This window comes from Hypomesus transpacificus, chromosome 10, assembly GCF_021917145.1.
Source record: "Hypomesus transpacificus isolate Combined female chromosome 10, fHypTra1, whole genome shotgun sequence".
NCBI classification, from domain to species: domain Eukaryota; kingdom Metazoa; phylum Chordata; class Actinopteri; order Osmeriformes; family Osmeridae; genus Hypomesus; species Hypomesus transpacificus.
In genome coordinates this window covers 6,763,261-6,781,948 of record NC_061069.1, presented here as the reverse complement: position 1 = coordinate 6,781,948, position 18,688 = coordinate 6,763,261, and the positions used below count along the sequence as shown (strand labels likewise).

At 39.5% G+C, this 18,688-nt stretch overlaps 1 protein-coding gene across 1 annotated transcript; it reads left to right on the top strand.

Annotated features, from left to right (window-relative positions):
- Positions 1-1,949: 1,949 nt before the first annotated feature.
- On the top strand, positions 1,950-14,913 carry LOC124472653 (myosin heavy chain, fast skeletal muscle-like). Its single transcript, XM_047027635.1, has 40 exons — positions 1,950-1,997; positions 2,343-2,561; positions 2,783-2,926; positions 3,023-3,179; positions 3,285-3,312; positions 3,464-3,578; positions 4,113-4,205; positions 4,302-4,365; positions 4,481-4,579; positions 4,701-4,804; positions 4,881-5,019; positions 5,123-5,241; positions 5,375-5,524; positions 5,727-5,897; positions 6,039-6,342; positions 6,484-6,548; positions 6,676-6,763; positions 6,900-7,017; positions 7,101-7,224; positions 7,478-7,614; positions 7,853-8,108; positions 8,216-8,458; positions 8,547-8,723; positions 8,849-8,994; positions 9,179-9,269; positions 9,477-9,866; positions 10,017-10,143; positions 10,296-10,414; positions 10,536-10,732; positions 10,873-11,056; positions 11,244-11,409; positions 11,508-11,632; positions 11,744-12,052; positions 12,668-12,871; positions 12,983-13,108; positions 13,568-13,738; positions 13,901-14,005; positions 14,105-14,200; positions 14,466-14,597; positions 14,841-14,913. Exons 2-40 carry the CDS (start codon positions 2,355-2,357, stop codon positions 14,856-14,858), a joined length of 5,808 nt encoding a protein of 1,935 aa, XP_046883591.1. The 5' UTR covers positions 1,950-1,997; positions 2,343-2,354; the 3' UTR covers positions 14,859-14,913.
- The last annotated feature ends 3,775 nt before the right edge of the window (positions 14,914-18,688 follow it).

Genomic DNA, 18,688 nt, shown 5'->3' with positions numbered 1-18,688 from the left:
CTTAGAAACAATCCAAAACCTCTAGTTGTAAAGTTTCTCATAGTACAGTATAGTTTAGTCTTTATATTAAGGTCTGAAATGTATCTTTGGCTTTCTCTTTACCATCTATTTAATTTGAGGAAGTGTGGTCTTAATATATTTTTTATAAAATCAATGTTGTCAAACATATCAATTTGAGTAGGTCAACAGTTATTACAATAATTACATATAAAATACTGTTTCACCAATTATAATTAGTTGTGCAGTAGCGATTGTCAGATGGTTAGTATTTTAAAAGCTCATCCTTAATATTTGGCGGCATGACAAGAAAACCTCAAAATTCCCACTGTTGAAACCCTGTCATGTGGCAGCCAGGGGAAATGTGAACCATGTAATCATGGCGTCTTGAAAATGGTGTGCCTAAGTATTAGCCAACTTTATAGCGAAGATAGATGTCAACAAGACTAATGCATATTTAACAAGACTACTCTAGCAGTGTAACTTGTCTCACCTAAAATGTCTTGTTGTGATGAGACATATTTCAAATGAATGGAGAAACGAAGGAGGATAAATAACACAAATATATCTAGACAGGACAGTTTGGAAGCTGACATGAGGGTCTTGAACATTATCCATTTAAACCTTGTATTTTGAAATGCAAATCAACCAAAATAAAATATGTAAATATTTTTTAATCCGGTACAAATCATGTGTTAGTTTTTTTCTCAATATTCTTTCAATTTTAATTTGAACCTGTTTAAATTATTAGGCTTTTGTACCAACTTTCTGAAAGTATTTGACAAAATCTATGGTGGCTAAAGAGTTTGGATGTTATGTAAATAGTGAATAGTCTTAAAAGACAAACTGTTGAAAATAAAAAATGTATATCACCGTTTTCCTCACCAAACCATTCAATTTGTCATAGATCTGCATGTCAGGTTTTATTTAATCTTTTTGTGTCAGTTCACACAGCTGTTTAATCTTTTGGATTTGTCATTTATAAAGTTCTGCACAAAGTCATCTCTGAAGGGCAGCTCAATTACATGTGCCATGTCAGCTTCACAAAAGAGCAGTGGTATCCATCTCACCTCTGGGTGATAACTCTTTCATTAATGGTATAAATAACTAAGGTTCTACATTTACAGCTGTGTCAAACTGTAATGTAATAATAAAATGTTTAATAGTAAAGATGACTTACACATTTTACAATATTCCATTACTTTTTAAATGGTGGATATGGTGCTTGTGCATACAAGTATTTAGTGCCTATACTTGAATCATGGTTTGATTGTTTTATGTATTTTTATTTATAATGGTAAAATATTTTTGGGAGGTACCATAGTAAAATAATTTGTCCCACCTATGTCACAACACTGTACTTCTGCAATGAAATACCTTAACATGTTTTAATGTCTTTCATCATTGAAACTAGAGATAGCAAGAGGGAAGGAGAGAAAGGGTCAAGGTCAAACAGTGGACTCTCGCCTCCAGTTAACTTCCTTAAGACGAAGTGGTCTACAATTAGCTGCTGCTTGCTATGCACTCTTCAACAATATATAAGGAGACCCACAGATAAGCATCCATTGGCCAATAACTTCAAACTCTGTGGTAAGTTCCTCTCAGTCTTTGCACTTTTCATTTTCACATTCTTATTATTGATAACATACTCGTTGCTACATGTTTTATTAACTGTGTATAAGTGCATGCTGGTCTTTTATTGAGAAAACCAGTTTGAAGTATAAGATTTAATATCTTGGAATTGTAAAGAATGGTCCTTCCAGTCCAGCCACTGTCTTCAATCACAGCAACTACAAGAATGTGTTGAGAGCAATGACACTTACAGTTTTTAATAAGTGTGTGAATGATGAAATGGGGAAGTGTGTGGAGAGGAATCATATCCAGTATGTAGCCCAATTTATCTCTATTTGGTCAAAATGGCTAGTATGTGTGTACTAACAACCCTCAACTATATTTCAGTGTCAACCAAGAGTCCAATTAGTCTGGGAGGAGAATAACAGGTGAGATAGCTTTATGTTATCAATGAATGCACACTGTAAAAAATGCAAAACATAGTTTTCATGGCTTAGTACAATAAAAGAGGTAGTTGAAATACAATTATCCTCACCATATAATCTAATTTTCAAAACCTTCCTTTATAGTGACATGCACATTTCCCCATTGTGGGACTAATAAAGGATTATCTTATCTCAAGTGCTATCTGTGCTTTAAGCATGGAAAAGCACCTATTTACCATGTATAAGGCACTCACACAATTTACTAATTTATTGACCACTTGTCAGAAGAGATGGACAACGAAAAAAATTATTAAACAAATTTATTTTCATGTTTTTTTCCCCCACAAGTGAACCGCAGCCATGAGTACGGATGCGGAGATGGCCCAGTATGGGAAGGCTTCAATTTACCTTCGTAAACCTGAAAGGGAGAGGCTTGAAGCCCAGAGCAAGCCATTTGATTCTAAGAATGCTTGTTATGTGGTTGACGAAAAGGAGTTGTACCTCAAGGGACTGGTTGTTAAGAGGGACGGTGGGAAGTGTGATGTGAAAATCCTTGACACTGAAGAGGTAAGATGATACATGTTTGATTAGTTGGGCTGCAATGAAACAGAATAAACAGATTTACTGGATATGGTCAAGTGTGTCTGTATAGCAACAGTCAGTTGTCTGTCCTCGATGCCACAATTTCAGTTTCTTCAATCAAAAACTTTTACCACGTTTATTTTCATCCATTGAAAATACAGTAGTTTGAAATTGTACAAACCTTTCGTGCTTTTGCCAATTTACAGGTGAAAACCTTCAAAGAGGAGGATGTCTACAACATGAACCCTCCTAAATTTGACAAGATTGAGGACATGGCCATGATGACCTACCTCAATGAAGCTTCTGTCCTGTATAACCTCAAAGAGCGTTATGCTGCATGGATGATCTACGTAAGAAAACTGTGCCTGTTCACATAAGCCACCTCAAGGAATATACCATACTTGAGCTCAAATATCTATGTATTAATTTGCCTTCTGCTCACACAGACCTACTCTGGGCTCTTCTGTGCCACGGTGAACCCCTACAAGTGGCTCCCTGTGTATGACATGGAAGTGGTCAACGCCTACAGAGGGAAGAAGCGTATGGAGGCTCCACCCCACATCTTCTCCGTCTCTGACAACGCCTATCAGTTCATGTTAACTGGTATGGACGCTCACTGAGGGATAGGTGAATTTATATATAGATGGATGCATTCTGAGTTGCTACTCGTATCACTTCTGACACATTTATTTGTCAATTTACTTTCAGATAAGGAGAACCAGTCTGTCCTTATCACGTAAGTTTAAGACTTTAATTGAGTGTATATTTTATATATTTATATATGTATATAAATATGAAGTCTATATTGCTTAATGACTTAAGATGCTTGACAATACTTATATTAGTTCATGCACACTAAATCATATTTTTATCATCTTATAAAATAGTGGAGAATCCGGTGCTGGAAAGACTGTCAACACCAAACGTGTTATCCAGTACTTTGCCACCATTGCTGTTTCTGGAGGTGAGAAGAAGAAGGAACCAGTACCTGGCAAAATGCAGGTATGACCTAATATACACCGTTTAAAGTGCAAGTCATCAATGGTTGACCCATAATTGTTTTTCCACCCACCAAAAACAAAAACGTATTTCCATGGTACAGTTCAAGGGAGTAGGTTTCATTTACATGAAAAGTGTAAATATGTCCCCCCAGTGTTTATTTAGAAAAAAATATATTTACTGGCTGCATCATCAGTTATAAAAAAAATCTGTCCCCCCACATTTTAATACAAAAAGACTCCCTTTGTATAGTTAAAATCTAGTTTATATCTTCAAAATATGTTGTCATTCTTGACAGCAGTCCAGTGGTAGTTTTACATACAGCACAATGTAAATAAGACTAAGTATATTACCTAATGATTTTTGACATTTGCCCTTTAAGTAGGGGGTATTATGTTAACTTTGGCCAAACATATTAAACTAAAGGTGTTAAAAGATAATATAGAAATAAGTTTAGACATTGTCTCAAGGAAGTAAGATAATTATTTTGGATGATTGGTGATCAGTCTAAATGACCAATGGTTTTTCTCCCTTCAGGGTTCCCTTGAGGATCAAATCATTGCAGCTAACCCTCTACTGGAGTCCTATGGTAATGCCAAGACAGTGAGGAATGACAACTCATCACGCTTTGTAAGTTTGGAGGGAAAATATTACTTTTCACATTTTACACAAACTTAAAAATCAATCGGATGCGTTGAAAAAGCCCCTCTCTATGGACTCTTTCAGGGTAAATTCATTAGGATTCACTTTCACATGAATGGAAAACTAGCAAGTGCTGACATTGAGACCTGTAAGTTAGTTTGGATTATTTCCTATTTGATCCTGTAAGTAAATGTTGGTATTCATTTACTTGAGATTCAAATTGTTCTAATTTTTCTCTATCCTTTCAACCATGTTTCTCACAGACCTGCTGGAGAAGTCCAGAGTAAGTTTCCAGCTGCCTGATGAGAGAGGCTACCACATCTTCTACCAAATGATGACCAACCACAAACCTGAGCTTGTTGGTGAGGCACTGCAGGGATTCTGAATGGCATAAACTACTTTGTCCACTCATTGAGGGTTCATCCTTTTACATAAAATTTACATATGCCGTGGGTGATAATCATTTGAGTTGTGTCTCCTCAGAAATGGCGCTTATCACCACCAATCCCTATGACTATCCCATGATCAGTCAGGGTCAGCTCACTGTGGCCAGTATTGATGACAAGGTTGAGCTTGATGCCACAGATGTAAGTCACTAAAAGGGTTCAACTTGAAAATCATAGTGTATTGGTGGTTCATTGTAAACTTTCTTTCCCCATCCAGGATGCTATTGACGTCTTGGGCTTCACCGCTGACGAGAAGATGAGCATCTACAAGTTTACCGGTGCTGTCATGCACCACGGCAACATGCACTTCAAGCAGAAGCAGCGTGAGGAGCAGGCAGAGCCAGATGGCACAGATGGTAAGCCAAAGTATTTGTATAAATGTTCTAAAGAGCATTCATAAAACTATATTCCTTTGATAAACATTACACTCTGATGCTCATTGCTCCTTTCTCTCCCCAGTGGCTGATAAAATCGGTTACCTTCTGGGTCTGAACTCAGCTGAAATGCTGAAAGCCCTGTGCTACCCCAGAGTGAAAGTCGGCAATGAGTATGTGACCAAGGGTCAGACAGTGCCTCAGGTAAGGCTTTAAAAAGCATGTTGTAAAAAAAGCTTGATTGTCATATTAATTTTAGCAGTGTTCAATTATTATAGGTAAAAAATAATTCATGAAATGAAATCAATGTTTAAGTTGAACTAACATTCTTACACAGGTAACCAATTCAGTAAGTGCTCTGGCCAAGTCCATCTATGAGAGGATGTTCTTGTGGATGGTCGTCCGCATTAACCAAATGTTGGACACCAAGCAGCCAAGGAACTTCTACATCGGTGTGCTTGACATTGCTGGTTTTGAGATCTTTGATGTGAGTTTGAGATCATTATTGCAATATTGTTACAATTATTAGAAATACAAAAACGGTTTATTTTGTGTGTCATTAAACTATACAGATAGTATCTACTCTATTTTAAGATTGAGAATAACATAAATTGTGCAAATAAAGTAAAAATACTTACGGTACAGTGGGATCGCTCAATAAAGTTCTGCCAAACTTTGCAAATCTACAGTACAACAGCATGGAGCAACTGTGCATCAATTTCACCAATGAGAAACTGCAACAGTTCTTCAACCACACCATGTTCGTCCTGGAGCAAGAGGAGTACAAGAAGGAGGGCATCATCTGGGCTTTCATTGACTTTGGCATGGACTTGGCTGCCTGCATTGAGCTTATTGAGAAGGTGAGGTGTATGTGGATGTTTCATACCTGGCAAGGATGTTCTTATCATATCACAATGCTTATTATGTCTTATTCAACTATGCCGTGTCAGCTCACTCTTATACACAGTATATTTGAGTGATCAAAGTATATTTCTACACAGCCAATGGGCATTTTCTCCATCCTTGAAGAGGAGTGCATGTTCCCCAAGGCTTCAGACAGTTCCTTCAAGAACAAGCTGTATGACCAGCATCTTGGCAAGAACAAGGCATTTGAGAAGCCTAAACCAGCAAAGGGCAAGGCCGAGGCCCACTTCTCCCTGGTCCACTATGCTGGTACAGTGGACTACAATATCACTGGATGGCTGGACAAGAACAAGGATCCCCTGAATGACTCTGTGCTTCTGCTGTATGGAAAGTCCTCAACCAAACTGTTGGCCACGCTCTATGTTGCTGCTCCACCTGAGGGTTAGTATGGTTGAATTAGATTACAAACACAGGTTTATACATGAACGTAATAACATGATTTGTGAATGAATTAACAGTATTGTTCAAGCAACAAGACATTTAATTTATTATGCTGTCTTACTCCTGATACTCCTATAATAGATACCTCAAAAAAAGGAGGCAAGAAGAAGGGAGGTTCAATGCAGACTGTGTCCTCTCAGTTTAGAGTGAGTGAGGTTTTTTTATATGATTTGGGATAGTTCCATACTGTGATTGTACTTTAATATTAGTGAGCATTTTGGCTTTCTTATGAATAATATCTGAGAGTAACAATGCTTTATAACGACCTGACAGGAGAACTTGGGAAAGCTGATGACCAACTTGAGGAGCACCCACCCTCATTTTGTGCGTTGTCTGATCCCCAATGAGTCAAAGACTCCAGGTAAAATATAGTTTTACGTATTATTTCTCTTAAGTCATTATTACTTTAAACATAAGGTGATTCAACATGTATTTGATTATTATTTCTACAATTAAGTTCCATAAAGTAAAATGCTGACCTTAAATGTTTCATCCAGGTCTGATGGAGAACTTCCTGGTTATTCACCAGCTGAGGTGTAATGGTGTGTTGGAGGGTATTAGGATCTGCACAAAGGGCTTCCCCAGCAGAATCATCTATGCTGACTTTAAGCAGAGGTAATGTTACACACAAATGCAACATAGATATGGTAGAGAGAAAACAACACAGCAATTAATGAACCGAGTTTCTCCCTTTTCAGATACAAAGTATTGAATGCAGGTGTCATCCCTGATGGCCAGTTCATGGATAACAAGAAGGCTTCTGAGAAGCTGCTTGGGTCAATTGATGTGAACCATGATGAGTACAAGTTTGGACACACCAAGGTAACATACCGTACACTATTGATTTTTAGGATATTGGCAACTCGTGCTTGTGACTTACAGAGGTTATTAATATCTAATTTACCTGGTAGACATTCAAAATGGAGTTTACAAATTTTCAAGAGCAATCCAACAATCTTAATAAACTACATCTGAGAAATATTCTTTTTCACAAATCCTCAGCAAGTCATTTAATTGTTTAAATGAGAAGCTTTTATGTTGTTTATTTAGGTTTTGTATTATACCTTTGTCTCAGGTGTTCTTTAAAGCTGGTCTGCTTGGTGTCCTTGAGGAGATGAGAGATGAGAAGCTTGCTAGTCTGGTAACCATGACGCAAGCTCTTGCCCGTGGATTCCTGATGAGAAGGGAGTATACCAAGATGACGGAGAGGAGGTGAGATGGAGATGATAAGTATTTGCATTCAAATATTGTTTTTAGGGAGTGATACATTTTGTTTTACTATGAAGCTATTGTTAAAATAATTATGTAAACTTGTAATTTTGGAATGATGGCTATCTTGGGCTTGATGGAATTATATAATTCATATGTAGGAATGGGTTAGGGTTAGAGTAATGACTTTGCATGATTTGTATTGCGCTAAACAATTACTGTGTCTATCTCTTATTATCAGAGATTCTGTCTACACCATCCAGTACAACATCCGCTCATTCATGAATGTGAAACACTGGCCATGGATGAAGGTTTACTACAAGATCAAGCCTCTCCTGCAAAGTGCTGAGACTGAAAAGGAACTGGTCAACATGAAAGAGGACTATGAGAAATGTAAAGTTGCTCTTGAAAAGGCTGAGGCTCGCAAGAAGGAGCTGGAGGAGAAGATGGTGTCCCTCCTGCAGGAGAAGAATGACTTGTCTCTCCAAGTTGCATCCGTGAGTGAACAAAATATATTCACATGTAAAGACAGCTAAACAAGCTAAAAAAAACAATCTTAGAACAAACATTGAAACAACGTTTTTCTCTACCTTTAATTTTCCAGGAATCAGATAATCTGAACGATGCTGAGGAGAGATGTGAGGGTCTGATCAAGAGCAAGATCCAGCTGGAGGCCAAACTCAAAGAGACAACAGAAAGGCTGGAGGATGAAGAGGAGATGAATGCTGAGCTGACAGCCAAGAAGAGGAAGCTGGAGGATGAGTGCTCTGAACTGAAGAAGGACATTGATGATCTGGAGCTTACCCTGGCCAAAGTGGAGAAGGAGAAACATGCCACAGAGAACAAGGTATCAACATCTCACCGATATCCAAGCAGTAGTTTGTTCAGAAACACCAAACAATGGTTTTTACTTGAACTAACTTTGTCTTGTCCAGGTTAAAAACCTGACTGAGGAGATGGCATCTCAAGATGAGAGTGTTGCCAAGCTAACCAAGGAGAAGAAAGCCCTGCAAGAGGCCCACCAGCAGACACTGGATGACCTGCAGGCAGAGGAGGACAAAGTCAACACTCTGACCAAGGCCAAGACCAAGCTGGAACAGCAAGTTGATGATGTGAGTTGGGTTATACAGTATGATGTCCAAACAATTAACAGTAGTGAGTGTGAGAAGAAGGACTTGTGTTAATGAATAAAATCTTACCTGTTTTAATCAACAAAACAATCTGTTTTGTCCTCCAGCTTGAAGGTTCTCTTGAGCAAGAGAAGAAGCTCCGTATGGACCTTGAGAGAGGCAAGAGAAAGCTGGAGGGAGACCTGAAACTGGCCCAGGAGTCCATCATGGACCTGGAGAACGACAAGCAGCAGTCTGATGAGAAGATCAAGAAGTAAGTATACTGATCAGAGATTCATATTCATATTCTAGGCAGATTAAATTAACTATGCATATCTAGGATATGCAATGTTATTTATATATTCAATAACCATCCACAAATCTGGATATATTTACTGTCCCTTCCCCAAACTACAGTAACCAAAGCCATTTGAAAATGAGTTATTTCTGCTTAATAGGAAAGAATTTGAGACCAGCCAGCTCCTCAGCAAGATTGAAGATGAGCAGTCTATGGGTGCCCAGCTGCAGAAGAAGATCAAGGAGCTCCAGGTAAGCACAGTTGTTTTGCATTGTGCAGTATAGTTTCATATTTCTTCAATCTAAAATGATAGCATAAGTTTACATTTAAATTTTGCATTTGTTTATTTATAATACAACAGATCCTTTTAGCCATAGCAACTTACACATAATAAACAAATACTATTGCACAAATCTTCTTTCTGACATTTTGTTTCGGAATAAAATGACATGATTTAGGCTCGTATTGAGGAGCTGGAGGAGGAGATTGAGGCGGAGCGTGCTGCCAGGGCCAAGGTGGAGAAGCAGAGGGCCGATCTGTCCAGGGAACTCGAGGAGATCAGTGAGAGGCTGGAGGAGGCTGGAGGCGCCACAGCTGCTCAGATTGAGATGAACAAGAAGCGAGAGGCTGAGTTCCAGAAACTGAGACGTGACCTGGAGGAGTCCACCCTGCAGCATGAGGCCACAGCCTCAGCCCTGAGGAAGAAACAGGCTGACAGTGTGGCAGAGCTGGGAGAGCAGATCGACAACCTGCAGCGCGTCAAACAGAAGCTGGAGAAAGAGAAGAGTGAATTCAAGATGGAGATTGATGACCTTTCCTCCAACATGGAGGCTGTTTCCAAGACTAAGGTCTGTGATACAATAAAAATATATATACCATATGTAATATGGTCTGTTTTTTAATTGCCTGTCTCATTTCTTAATGTGTGGTAAAATTATTATCGTAAAGATAACACTTTCCAGTAACTGTGTCTGTTTAACATGATGTTTGCGTCACAGGGCAATCTAGAGAAGATCTGTCGTACCCTTGAGGACCAGCTCAGTGAAATCAAGACCAAGAACGATGAGAACGCTCGCCAAATCAACGATATTGGTGGACAGAAAGCCAGACTCCTCACTGAGAATGGTAAAAATAAGAAAAATCTATTTTATTTTACATCTACAGTATATTAATTACTGGACGATCATTCTACAAACTGGCATAACATTCTTCAACCTGTCAGAGGAAAAAATCTAGCTAGAAGAATACCTGACAAGAGCTTCCTTAACTCTCCACAGGTGAGTTTGGTCGCCAGCTGGAGGAGAAGGAAACCCTGGTGTCCCAGTTGACCAGAGGAAAGCAGGCCTACACCCAGCAGATTGAGGAGCTCAAGAGACATGTTGAGGAGGAGGTCAAGGTAAGACAACTCACATTATTTATCTAGGGATTGAACTGTGAACTGTGCTGAAAACATCCACCTTTCAAATTCCTATTGCTGGAATAAAAAGAACAATATTTACTCCCCAATTTCTTCTCAGGCTAAAAATGCCCTGGCCCATGGTGTCCAATCTGCCCGTCACGACTGTGACCTGCTGAGGGAGCAGTTTGAGGAGGAGCAGGAGGCCAAGGCAGAGCTGCAACGTGGCATGTCCAAGGCTAACTCTGAGGTGGCTCAATGGAGGACCAAGTATGAAACTGATGCCATCCAGAGGACAGAGGAGCTTGAAGAGGCCAAGTAAGTCTATTGACCATTGAGGTCTTCCCTGAAGCAGACATTTGTTGATTTGTTGGTAGCTTAACTGTAACTCGTGGGTCTCCAAAGATCCCAATGTAAAAAAAGAGAGAAAAGTAATTGCCTCTTTTGTACCCAAACAGGAAGAAGTTAGCTCAGCGTCTCCAGGATGCTGAGGAGACCATCGAGGCCACCAACTCCAAGTGTGCCTCTCTGGAGAAGACCAAGCAGAGGCTGCAGGGAGAGGTGGAGGACCTCATGATTGATGTTGAGAGAGCCAATGCCCTGGCGGCCAACCTGGATAAGAAGCAGAGGAACTTTGACAGGGTATAAAATGTTCCACAGCAAGGTTTTAATAAGGCATTAAGTTGAATCCAAAGATGGACCTAAATCTGCAATTGGGACTTAAGAACTATTGTCATGCTCATGCCCTTTCGTGCCATGAGCCTAAAACATTGTTTACATGTTGACATTCATTGTTAAGGGCTACTTTTGTGTGTGTGCTTCCACCTAGGTTCTTGCAGAGTGGAAGCAGAAGTTTGAGGAGGGCCAGGCTGAGCTGGAGGGAACTCAGAAGGAGGCTCGTTCTCTCAGCACAGAGCTCTTTAAGATGAAGAACTCCTATGAAGAGGCCCTTGATCAGCTGGAGACTCTGAAGAGAGAGAACAAGAACTTGCAACGTGAGATAAATATAGTGTGTGGTGCTTTGTACAATCTACTTAAATAGTGTACAACCCCATGTAATGGTAATTCGGAATGTTTATTTTTCTAATTATAGAGGAGATCTCTGACCTGACCGAGCAGATCGGAGAGACTGGCAAGAGCATCCATGAGCTGGAGAAGGCCAAGAAAACAGTGGAGACAGAGAAGTCTGAGATCCAGACGGCTCTGGAGGAGGCTGAGGTGCAATAACTACCTTTTATGAGAAATATGAGTATGCTGTCGAATTCCCCAATACTGTTGAGATGATCACATAAGTGAATTACAAAAGTGTCTCAATGTTTATTTATCCAGGGAACACTGGAGCATGAGGAATCCAAGATTCTGCGTGTGCAGCTGGAGCTGAACCAGATTAAGGGTGAGGTGGACAGAAAGCTGGCAGAGAAGGATGAGGAGATGGAGCAGATCAAGAGGAACAGCCAGAGAGTGCTGGACTCCATGCAGAGCACCCTGGACTCTGAGATCCGCAGCAGGAATGATGCTCTGAGAATAAAGAAGAAGATGGAGGGAGACCTGAATGAGATGGAGATCCAGCTGAGCCATGCTAACCGCCAGGCTGCTGAGTCCCAGAAGCAGCTGAGGAATGTTCAGGCGCAGCTCAAGGTACTGTGATTGTTGGCAATATCATATTACAGAGAAGTACACAGAAGTACACAACATGATATGTTCTGGTCACTACCTCACATAAAGTCATAAAATTTTGCTGCGATCATTGAAATGTTGTCCAGTGCTTCCAATCCTTGTAATCAATATAGGGTTGCATCGTATTATAGAGTTGTTTGCGTAGCCAACAATTGTAAAACATTACAAAACATTACAGGGCCTTTTCTGTTCCTTGTTCACAGCCGTAGACTAAGTTTATCCTAAAATAAAACTAAGAGAATTTTCAAGATTTGCCTTTATCTGGTTAAAAAAAAATGTTTTATTAATACACACACAACTATATCATCATTAATAATGGGACTAAGTAATTGTCAATATAAATCTATAAATTATTAATATATCTAAATCAATGTTTTAACAAAAATGAAAACACCTAATAAATTGAAAGCAAACCTGATAACACCCATTTGAACAAACTTACTGTTGTAATACTCAGTATTCCAAGAGACTGTTACAACACAACATCACACTACAAAATCCATAAACGCTAGTTTAATCTATCCAAAGATGTACCAACATCATTTATGACTTCTTGGCACCTTGTGGTGTTTCTAGGATGCCCAGTTGCATCTGGATGATGCTGTCCGTGCCACAGAGGACATGAAAGAGCAAGCTACCATGGTGGAACGTAGAAACGGTCTGATGTTGGCTGAGATTGAGGAGCTGAGAGTGGGTTTGGAGCAGACAGAGAGAGGCCGCAAAGTGGCTGAGCAGGAGCTGGTGGACGCCAACGAGAGACTGGGACTGCTGCATTCTCAAGTATGGACGAGTTCCACACATATAGACACAAAGTGTTATATTTTTTGTGTGATTTATAACACTCACAGTAAAAGCTTAGTTTTTGCTAAATCAATGTGTACTCCCTTCCAGAACACCAGCCTGTTAAACACCAAGAAGAAGATTGAGGCTGACCTGGTTCAGGTGCAGGGAGAGGTGGACGACATTGTCCAGGAGGCCAGAAATGCTGAGGAGAAGGCCAAGAAAGCCATCACTGATGTGAGTCTGGATAATTTTGTCTTACTTGTACGGTATACCGTTTTCCTATACACTGCCACACTCCCAATAACAAAGCAATGTGCAATGTCTTTCCACCACATAATCAAACCTCTATGGTAACATACTGTACCCAGCATCCAGTGGTCCCATTCTTCTAGCTCCTGAATATAAACATACCAGAGCTTACCTACCTCCAAACCCCACCAATTTTCAACCAAGCACTGTTGAAAATTGGCAGTTTATGGTTGGGCACCTCCCTTGAACTTTAAAGCTATTTTGTTAATAAACCTGGGAATTCTATGTACTTCTGGCTTCTTTTGAACTCCAAGTATTTGCTATTACCTTTTATCCACATTGCACTGTATGCTAACCTGTACATTCTCAACATCAGTCCACATTGCACACAGCTATGATGAATTTACCAGGTCTACCTCACAAAATATTTGTCTTTGATTGCAGGCAGCCATGATGGCAGAAGAGCTGAAGAAGGAGCAGGACACCAGCTCTCACCTTGAGAGGATGAAGAAGAATCTTGAAGTGACAGTCAAGGACCTGCAGCACCGTCTGGATGAGGCAGAGAACCTAGCCATGAAGGGTGGCAAGAAGCAGCTCCAGAAACTGGAGTCTAGAGTGAGTGTACAATTACCATGGCTACCTTCAACAAAACACATTTAAAATATGTAGTCGATATAATGATGTCTCTCTCTGGTTGTCATAATATTTGACCATGGCAGTCTTCCAGCTTGGCCGTGTTGGCATTTGGATTCACCATGAGCTCATGCCTTCATGCAGGTGCGTGAGTTGGAATCTGAAGTTGATGGTGAACAGAAAAGAAGCATGGACGCAATCAAGGGAGTCCGCAAGTATGAGCGCAGAGTCAAGGAGCTGACATACCAGGTAACAACTTACTCTACATTCCAAAACATTATTCCTTAACAGACATACATGTGTTAAACTGTACACTACATGTCCAATATAATATAATTTTTGCTCCAGACTGAGGAGGATATTAAGAATGTAACCAGACTTCAGGACCTGGTGGATAAGCTGCAGCTTAAAGTGAAGGCTTACAAGAGACAGGCTGAGGAGGCGGTGAGTCATACACTAACAAGCATTTCAGTTTACGTTGGCATAAGTAGCTTATTGGGGCAGTGTATCTGCTACATCAGATATACAGAACATTTATTACATGTCTAATAACACAAAGGGCACACACAATTATATTCCCCTTGTATTATTTATGTGGCTTTGTAAATAATGTTTTAATGCCCTATCTAATTATATCACACATGGCCCAATTGTTATTATGAATTAGTTGAAATTGTGCCTCACTTGTTTTCCCCCAAAATCCTCCCAGGAGGAGCAGGCCAACTCCCACATGTCCAAGTTCAGGAAGGTTCAGCATGAGCTGGAGGAGGCTGAGGAGCGTGCTGACATTGCTGAGTCTCAGGTCAACAAGCTCAGAACCAAGAGTCGAGAGGCTGGAAAGGTAAAAATCGTGTTTCACTAAGATTATGATAACAATACATACCATTACAATACAATCTGAACTATGCCTGATATCATACTACTCCAACTGGAATATAATACACCACTCCACATCAACCAGGACAGTTTTTAATTTCAGTTTTTGTCAAAAGTAATTTAAGTCAAAATAGGCCCACCTTACTCTATGTTCCTCGTGGAAGGAATCCTATCAATAACAATTCCTTCTTTTTCTTTTTCCAATCAGGCTAAAGAAGCTGAATAGACAACACAAACCTGTTCCAAAACAATGCTATGCTTCATAAAATATGATTGTCATGGCAAAGTTTCAAGACTGTCCTTTAAATAAAGACACGTAAAATAAAATATGGGCCTGCAATACTATTTGACTTTGTGAATTTATCACGGAGGCACGGAGCAACCGATTATTCCCCTGGCTAGAGTGTACTCAAACACGTAGATTTTCTCAACACAAAATTGAATGGGATATTGTAGTATGGGATATACATGGACACGTTTTTAGAAATGTGGTCAGTAATAGGTAGTTAAGCCACTGATGCACCATACAACTTAAATGGTTTTGCATCATGAGCCTTTCACATTAAACCACTGTGTTTTTCAAAAGGGTTATTTCCTTCCAATAGGGTTAGGGTTAGGGTTAGGGTCCTTCATTTTCAGCGTGACAGCTGTAGATACTCAAGGCCTCATTTATCAAGCCGTTTGCGCCTGTTTCCAAATGTTCTTACCTGTAAAATGTTCAGGTTTGCTGTTACTTCATGCCAGGGGCGGATCTAGAGATTTTCATTCGGGGTGGCAATGGGGTGGCAGAAGGAAGTTGTTGGGTGGCCTCCTGGAGGCGAATCAAACCCAAAGTAGGGGGGTACAGTACTCCCTATGGTAAATGATTAGGCTAGATATTTGTAGTTTAAATTAAACAGTAACATTAATATTATTTATTGAAATGTTCTGTAATGTGCAAATAATATTTTTCCATGGGAAGATTGAGGTTCATGTTGTTTAATTGTAACTTGTTTCACTACATGCTCTTATGGTTCTTCGCTTTTGGACTGTTTTTTCACAATGTATGCTTCATGTTTTGGCTAACCGCAATGTTTGGGGCTATCTCGTTGTTATGATCAGAGACCTATGCACTTTTGTAAAGCTCTCTCTTGGAAGTCGCTTTGGATAAAAGCGGCTGCTAAATGCATGAAAAAAAAAAAAAAAAAAAAAGTATTTTTTATTGGGGTGGCAGCTGCCACCCCTTGCCACCCCTTAGATCCGTCACTACATTTAAGCTTGCGCTTTCTTTAAGATCCATGTTAGAAATATGCGAGCCCTGTTCTTTTAGAGGCGTGCACATTACGATTGAGGGAGGAGTATGCCCTGATTGCCTGATGGATGTCAGGTTTGATAAATACCAGGCAAAATGAGGAAGCATAGCGGGCGCTATTACAAAACTCGCAAAAACATACGCAGCGTAAGCTGCGCCTTTGTTAGTAAATGAGGCCCTCAGTGTAGGAAACAGAAATGACTATCTTTGAGTCTGACTCTTCTGTTCATTTGCCATGTGCCAGCTGTATAGGGTCAGTATTGGAGACAGCAAGTTCACCCTTGACTGGGTCTTCAGGTCTGAGTCTTTCAGTAATTAATTTTCCATGTCAAAGCTGTATATAGGCTTAGAATAGGAAGAAGAAATTAGTAGTTCGACCCTTGAATGGGCCTCCGGGTCTGAGTCTTTCATTCACTTGTACTTTGCTTTATAATTATGACTGCGTTTGTAAGTGATGATTGTTAACAGTGGTGTAGTGGTGCCTGAAGAAGTGGGTATAACACATTTTCAGACCTGCACCCCCCCATACACACACACACTTTCAATTCGCTTTATCATGATTAGATTCATCAAATAAAAACCTTTATCAAATAAACTGATACTTTATTTCCACACTGTACTGTTCATATACACCTCTCTGGGGTATTTTCCCTTTATAATATTATAATAAGATCTTCAAAGTTTTTGCGTGATTTTGCACATTACATTGTTTACAAATAACTGGTAATTTGCCTTTACGTTATGAAGTGCTGGTGCATTGAACACCCTGTTTTGTGTTCTTGTAATTATGAGATATTTTCTCTGAATTATGAGATAATATGGCAAAATATTGTGTTTTGCAAATGCAATGCGCTTCTGTAGCCTACAGTACAGGCACAGATACCTTAGACTTTTATTATGCTCCACTGTACATTTCCAAGTGGCCTATCTAAACCAATTATAAATAAGTCCTGATACTTTACGGGCTACCATTCTTATCAACTATTCTCATCAGTTGAGTGAAGTGAATTCTATTACAAGAGCAAGATAAAACCAGCCTTTAACGGCGGCTTACCTTCAACAAAAAACACCCAACTGTAGAGTAGTTTGGTATTGAGACAGGACAAATTAGTTTTACCGCCGATCTGTGACACAACTTCAAAAGTGAGCAAAATAAAAAAGTGAAAAAAATGTAACTCATATTGGTTTTATCAAAGTTAATGTCCTTTGCAAATTCCATGCACTGAAAGGAGGATCTGGACTCAACAAAGTAGCTGTCAATACAGTCCTTTCTGGTCACGCCAGGTCCTCTCTGCAGTGTATGAGATTGGCTACTCAAGAGCTCCACCCAGGCAAATCATGCACATACAGCAGTATTTTAATCTGTGTTTGGAAAAGCGGCCACTTGGTTCAAATCCAACTCAGTACCATGAATGACGTGGTGTTGCCTGGAGAAAGAAGGGAAAACAAAAACACAGCAACCTCAACAAACCTATCAATGATTATGTTTGCTTCTGCAAGTCAGCCAGCAGTATGTGCTCCCCTGATAGACTGTAAATCTGGCTCAACATGTGTGTGCGCTGACTGTTCTGGGTTAATTTTGAGGACAACCAATAATAGAATCAACTGTGACTGGAAAAGGGCTTGGCAAAGGACAAAGGCAGTAACTGATTGCATTGAATGAACTTCAGATACTGTGCAAAAATTAAGCTATGCTTACAATCTTGACTTTAAAATAGATGATTAATGTTGTGCTGAACAGCACCTATGATAACTATGATGGACCAGCTTCTACAACATCAGAGTATACAAGGTGTGATCATAGACATTGATACAGCTCAAATGAAAATGCTGAATGAGATTCAGTAGACTGTTTTGCAGCATGGAGACATCCAATAGTGCATACGCATAGAATGTGACCATAGAAGTATCCCCACCCTGAAATATATCCACTGTTTGCACCACAAGTCTGACACTGATAGCCTGAGCAGGAGCTGTGTTGACCTTTCAAATGGGCTATCAAAGTGTAACCAAGTAAGCTGTTCAGTGGCACTATGCCCATACCTAGAACACATCCAAAATTAGATTTGGGGACTTTTTATAGTTATCAAATTACATGTTGATGTATCAGGCAAACTTCCAGTAATAATTTAAATTGGATTGTGACAGGTAGCGTTAAATAAGCTCAAGAACTATAAATCATTGTAGTACATTAAACTGTATAGTTATATATTGAATGAGGAATTATATCAGAGACTTTCCTGACTTCTGTTTATCAGCAAGCTATCCCTTTACAATCCAAGTTTATAATACTAGACAAACAATTGTCTGGAAAAAACCTGTTCATTAATAAAATAGTTTAAGTATGTTACCTGTTCCCATACATTTTTCCCATTATAATATGATACCAGATATAAGCAAGCCAGCTGAGCTGAAGAAATGGTTGGCCAAGTGGTATTTTAAAAGCTCATCCAGATTTAGTATGCTGGCTTGTGAAATAGACTGCTGGAACCCTGATGGCAACCAGTGGATATCCGAAACATGGCATCTTGGATATGTTGTCTCCAAGTAATGGCTGATTTTAAAGCCAGGGTAAATGTTAACAAGTCTAAGCCTTTAATCAAGCAGTACATGTCACCCAAAAAGGTATGTTGTGTCAAGAATTGTGTCACACTGGTGAATTAAATACTTACAGTTTAAAAGTTATCTATCACATTTTGAACATTGGCACAATAGTAGATAAGTAGATACCACAGCTGTGTCTCTAAATATTTACATTATAAGTG

Bases quoted from the DNA above. Each gene is read 5' to 3' on its own strand.
- LOC124472653 (XM_047027635.1), top strand. From the start codon at position 2,355: ATGAGTACGGATGCGGAGATGGCCCAGTATGGGAAGGCTTCAATTTAC. The intron at 5,020-5,122 runs GTAAGCCAAAGT...TTCTCTCCCCAG, and splicing joins AGAGCCAGATGGCACAGATG to TGGCTGATAAAATCGGTTAC. The intron at 6,549-6,675 runs GTGAGTGAGGTT...ACGACCTGACAG, and splicing joins CTGTGTCCTCTCAGTTTAGA to GAGAACTTGGGAAAGCTGAT.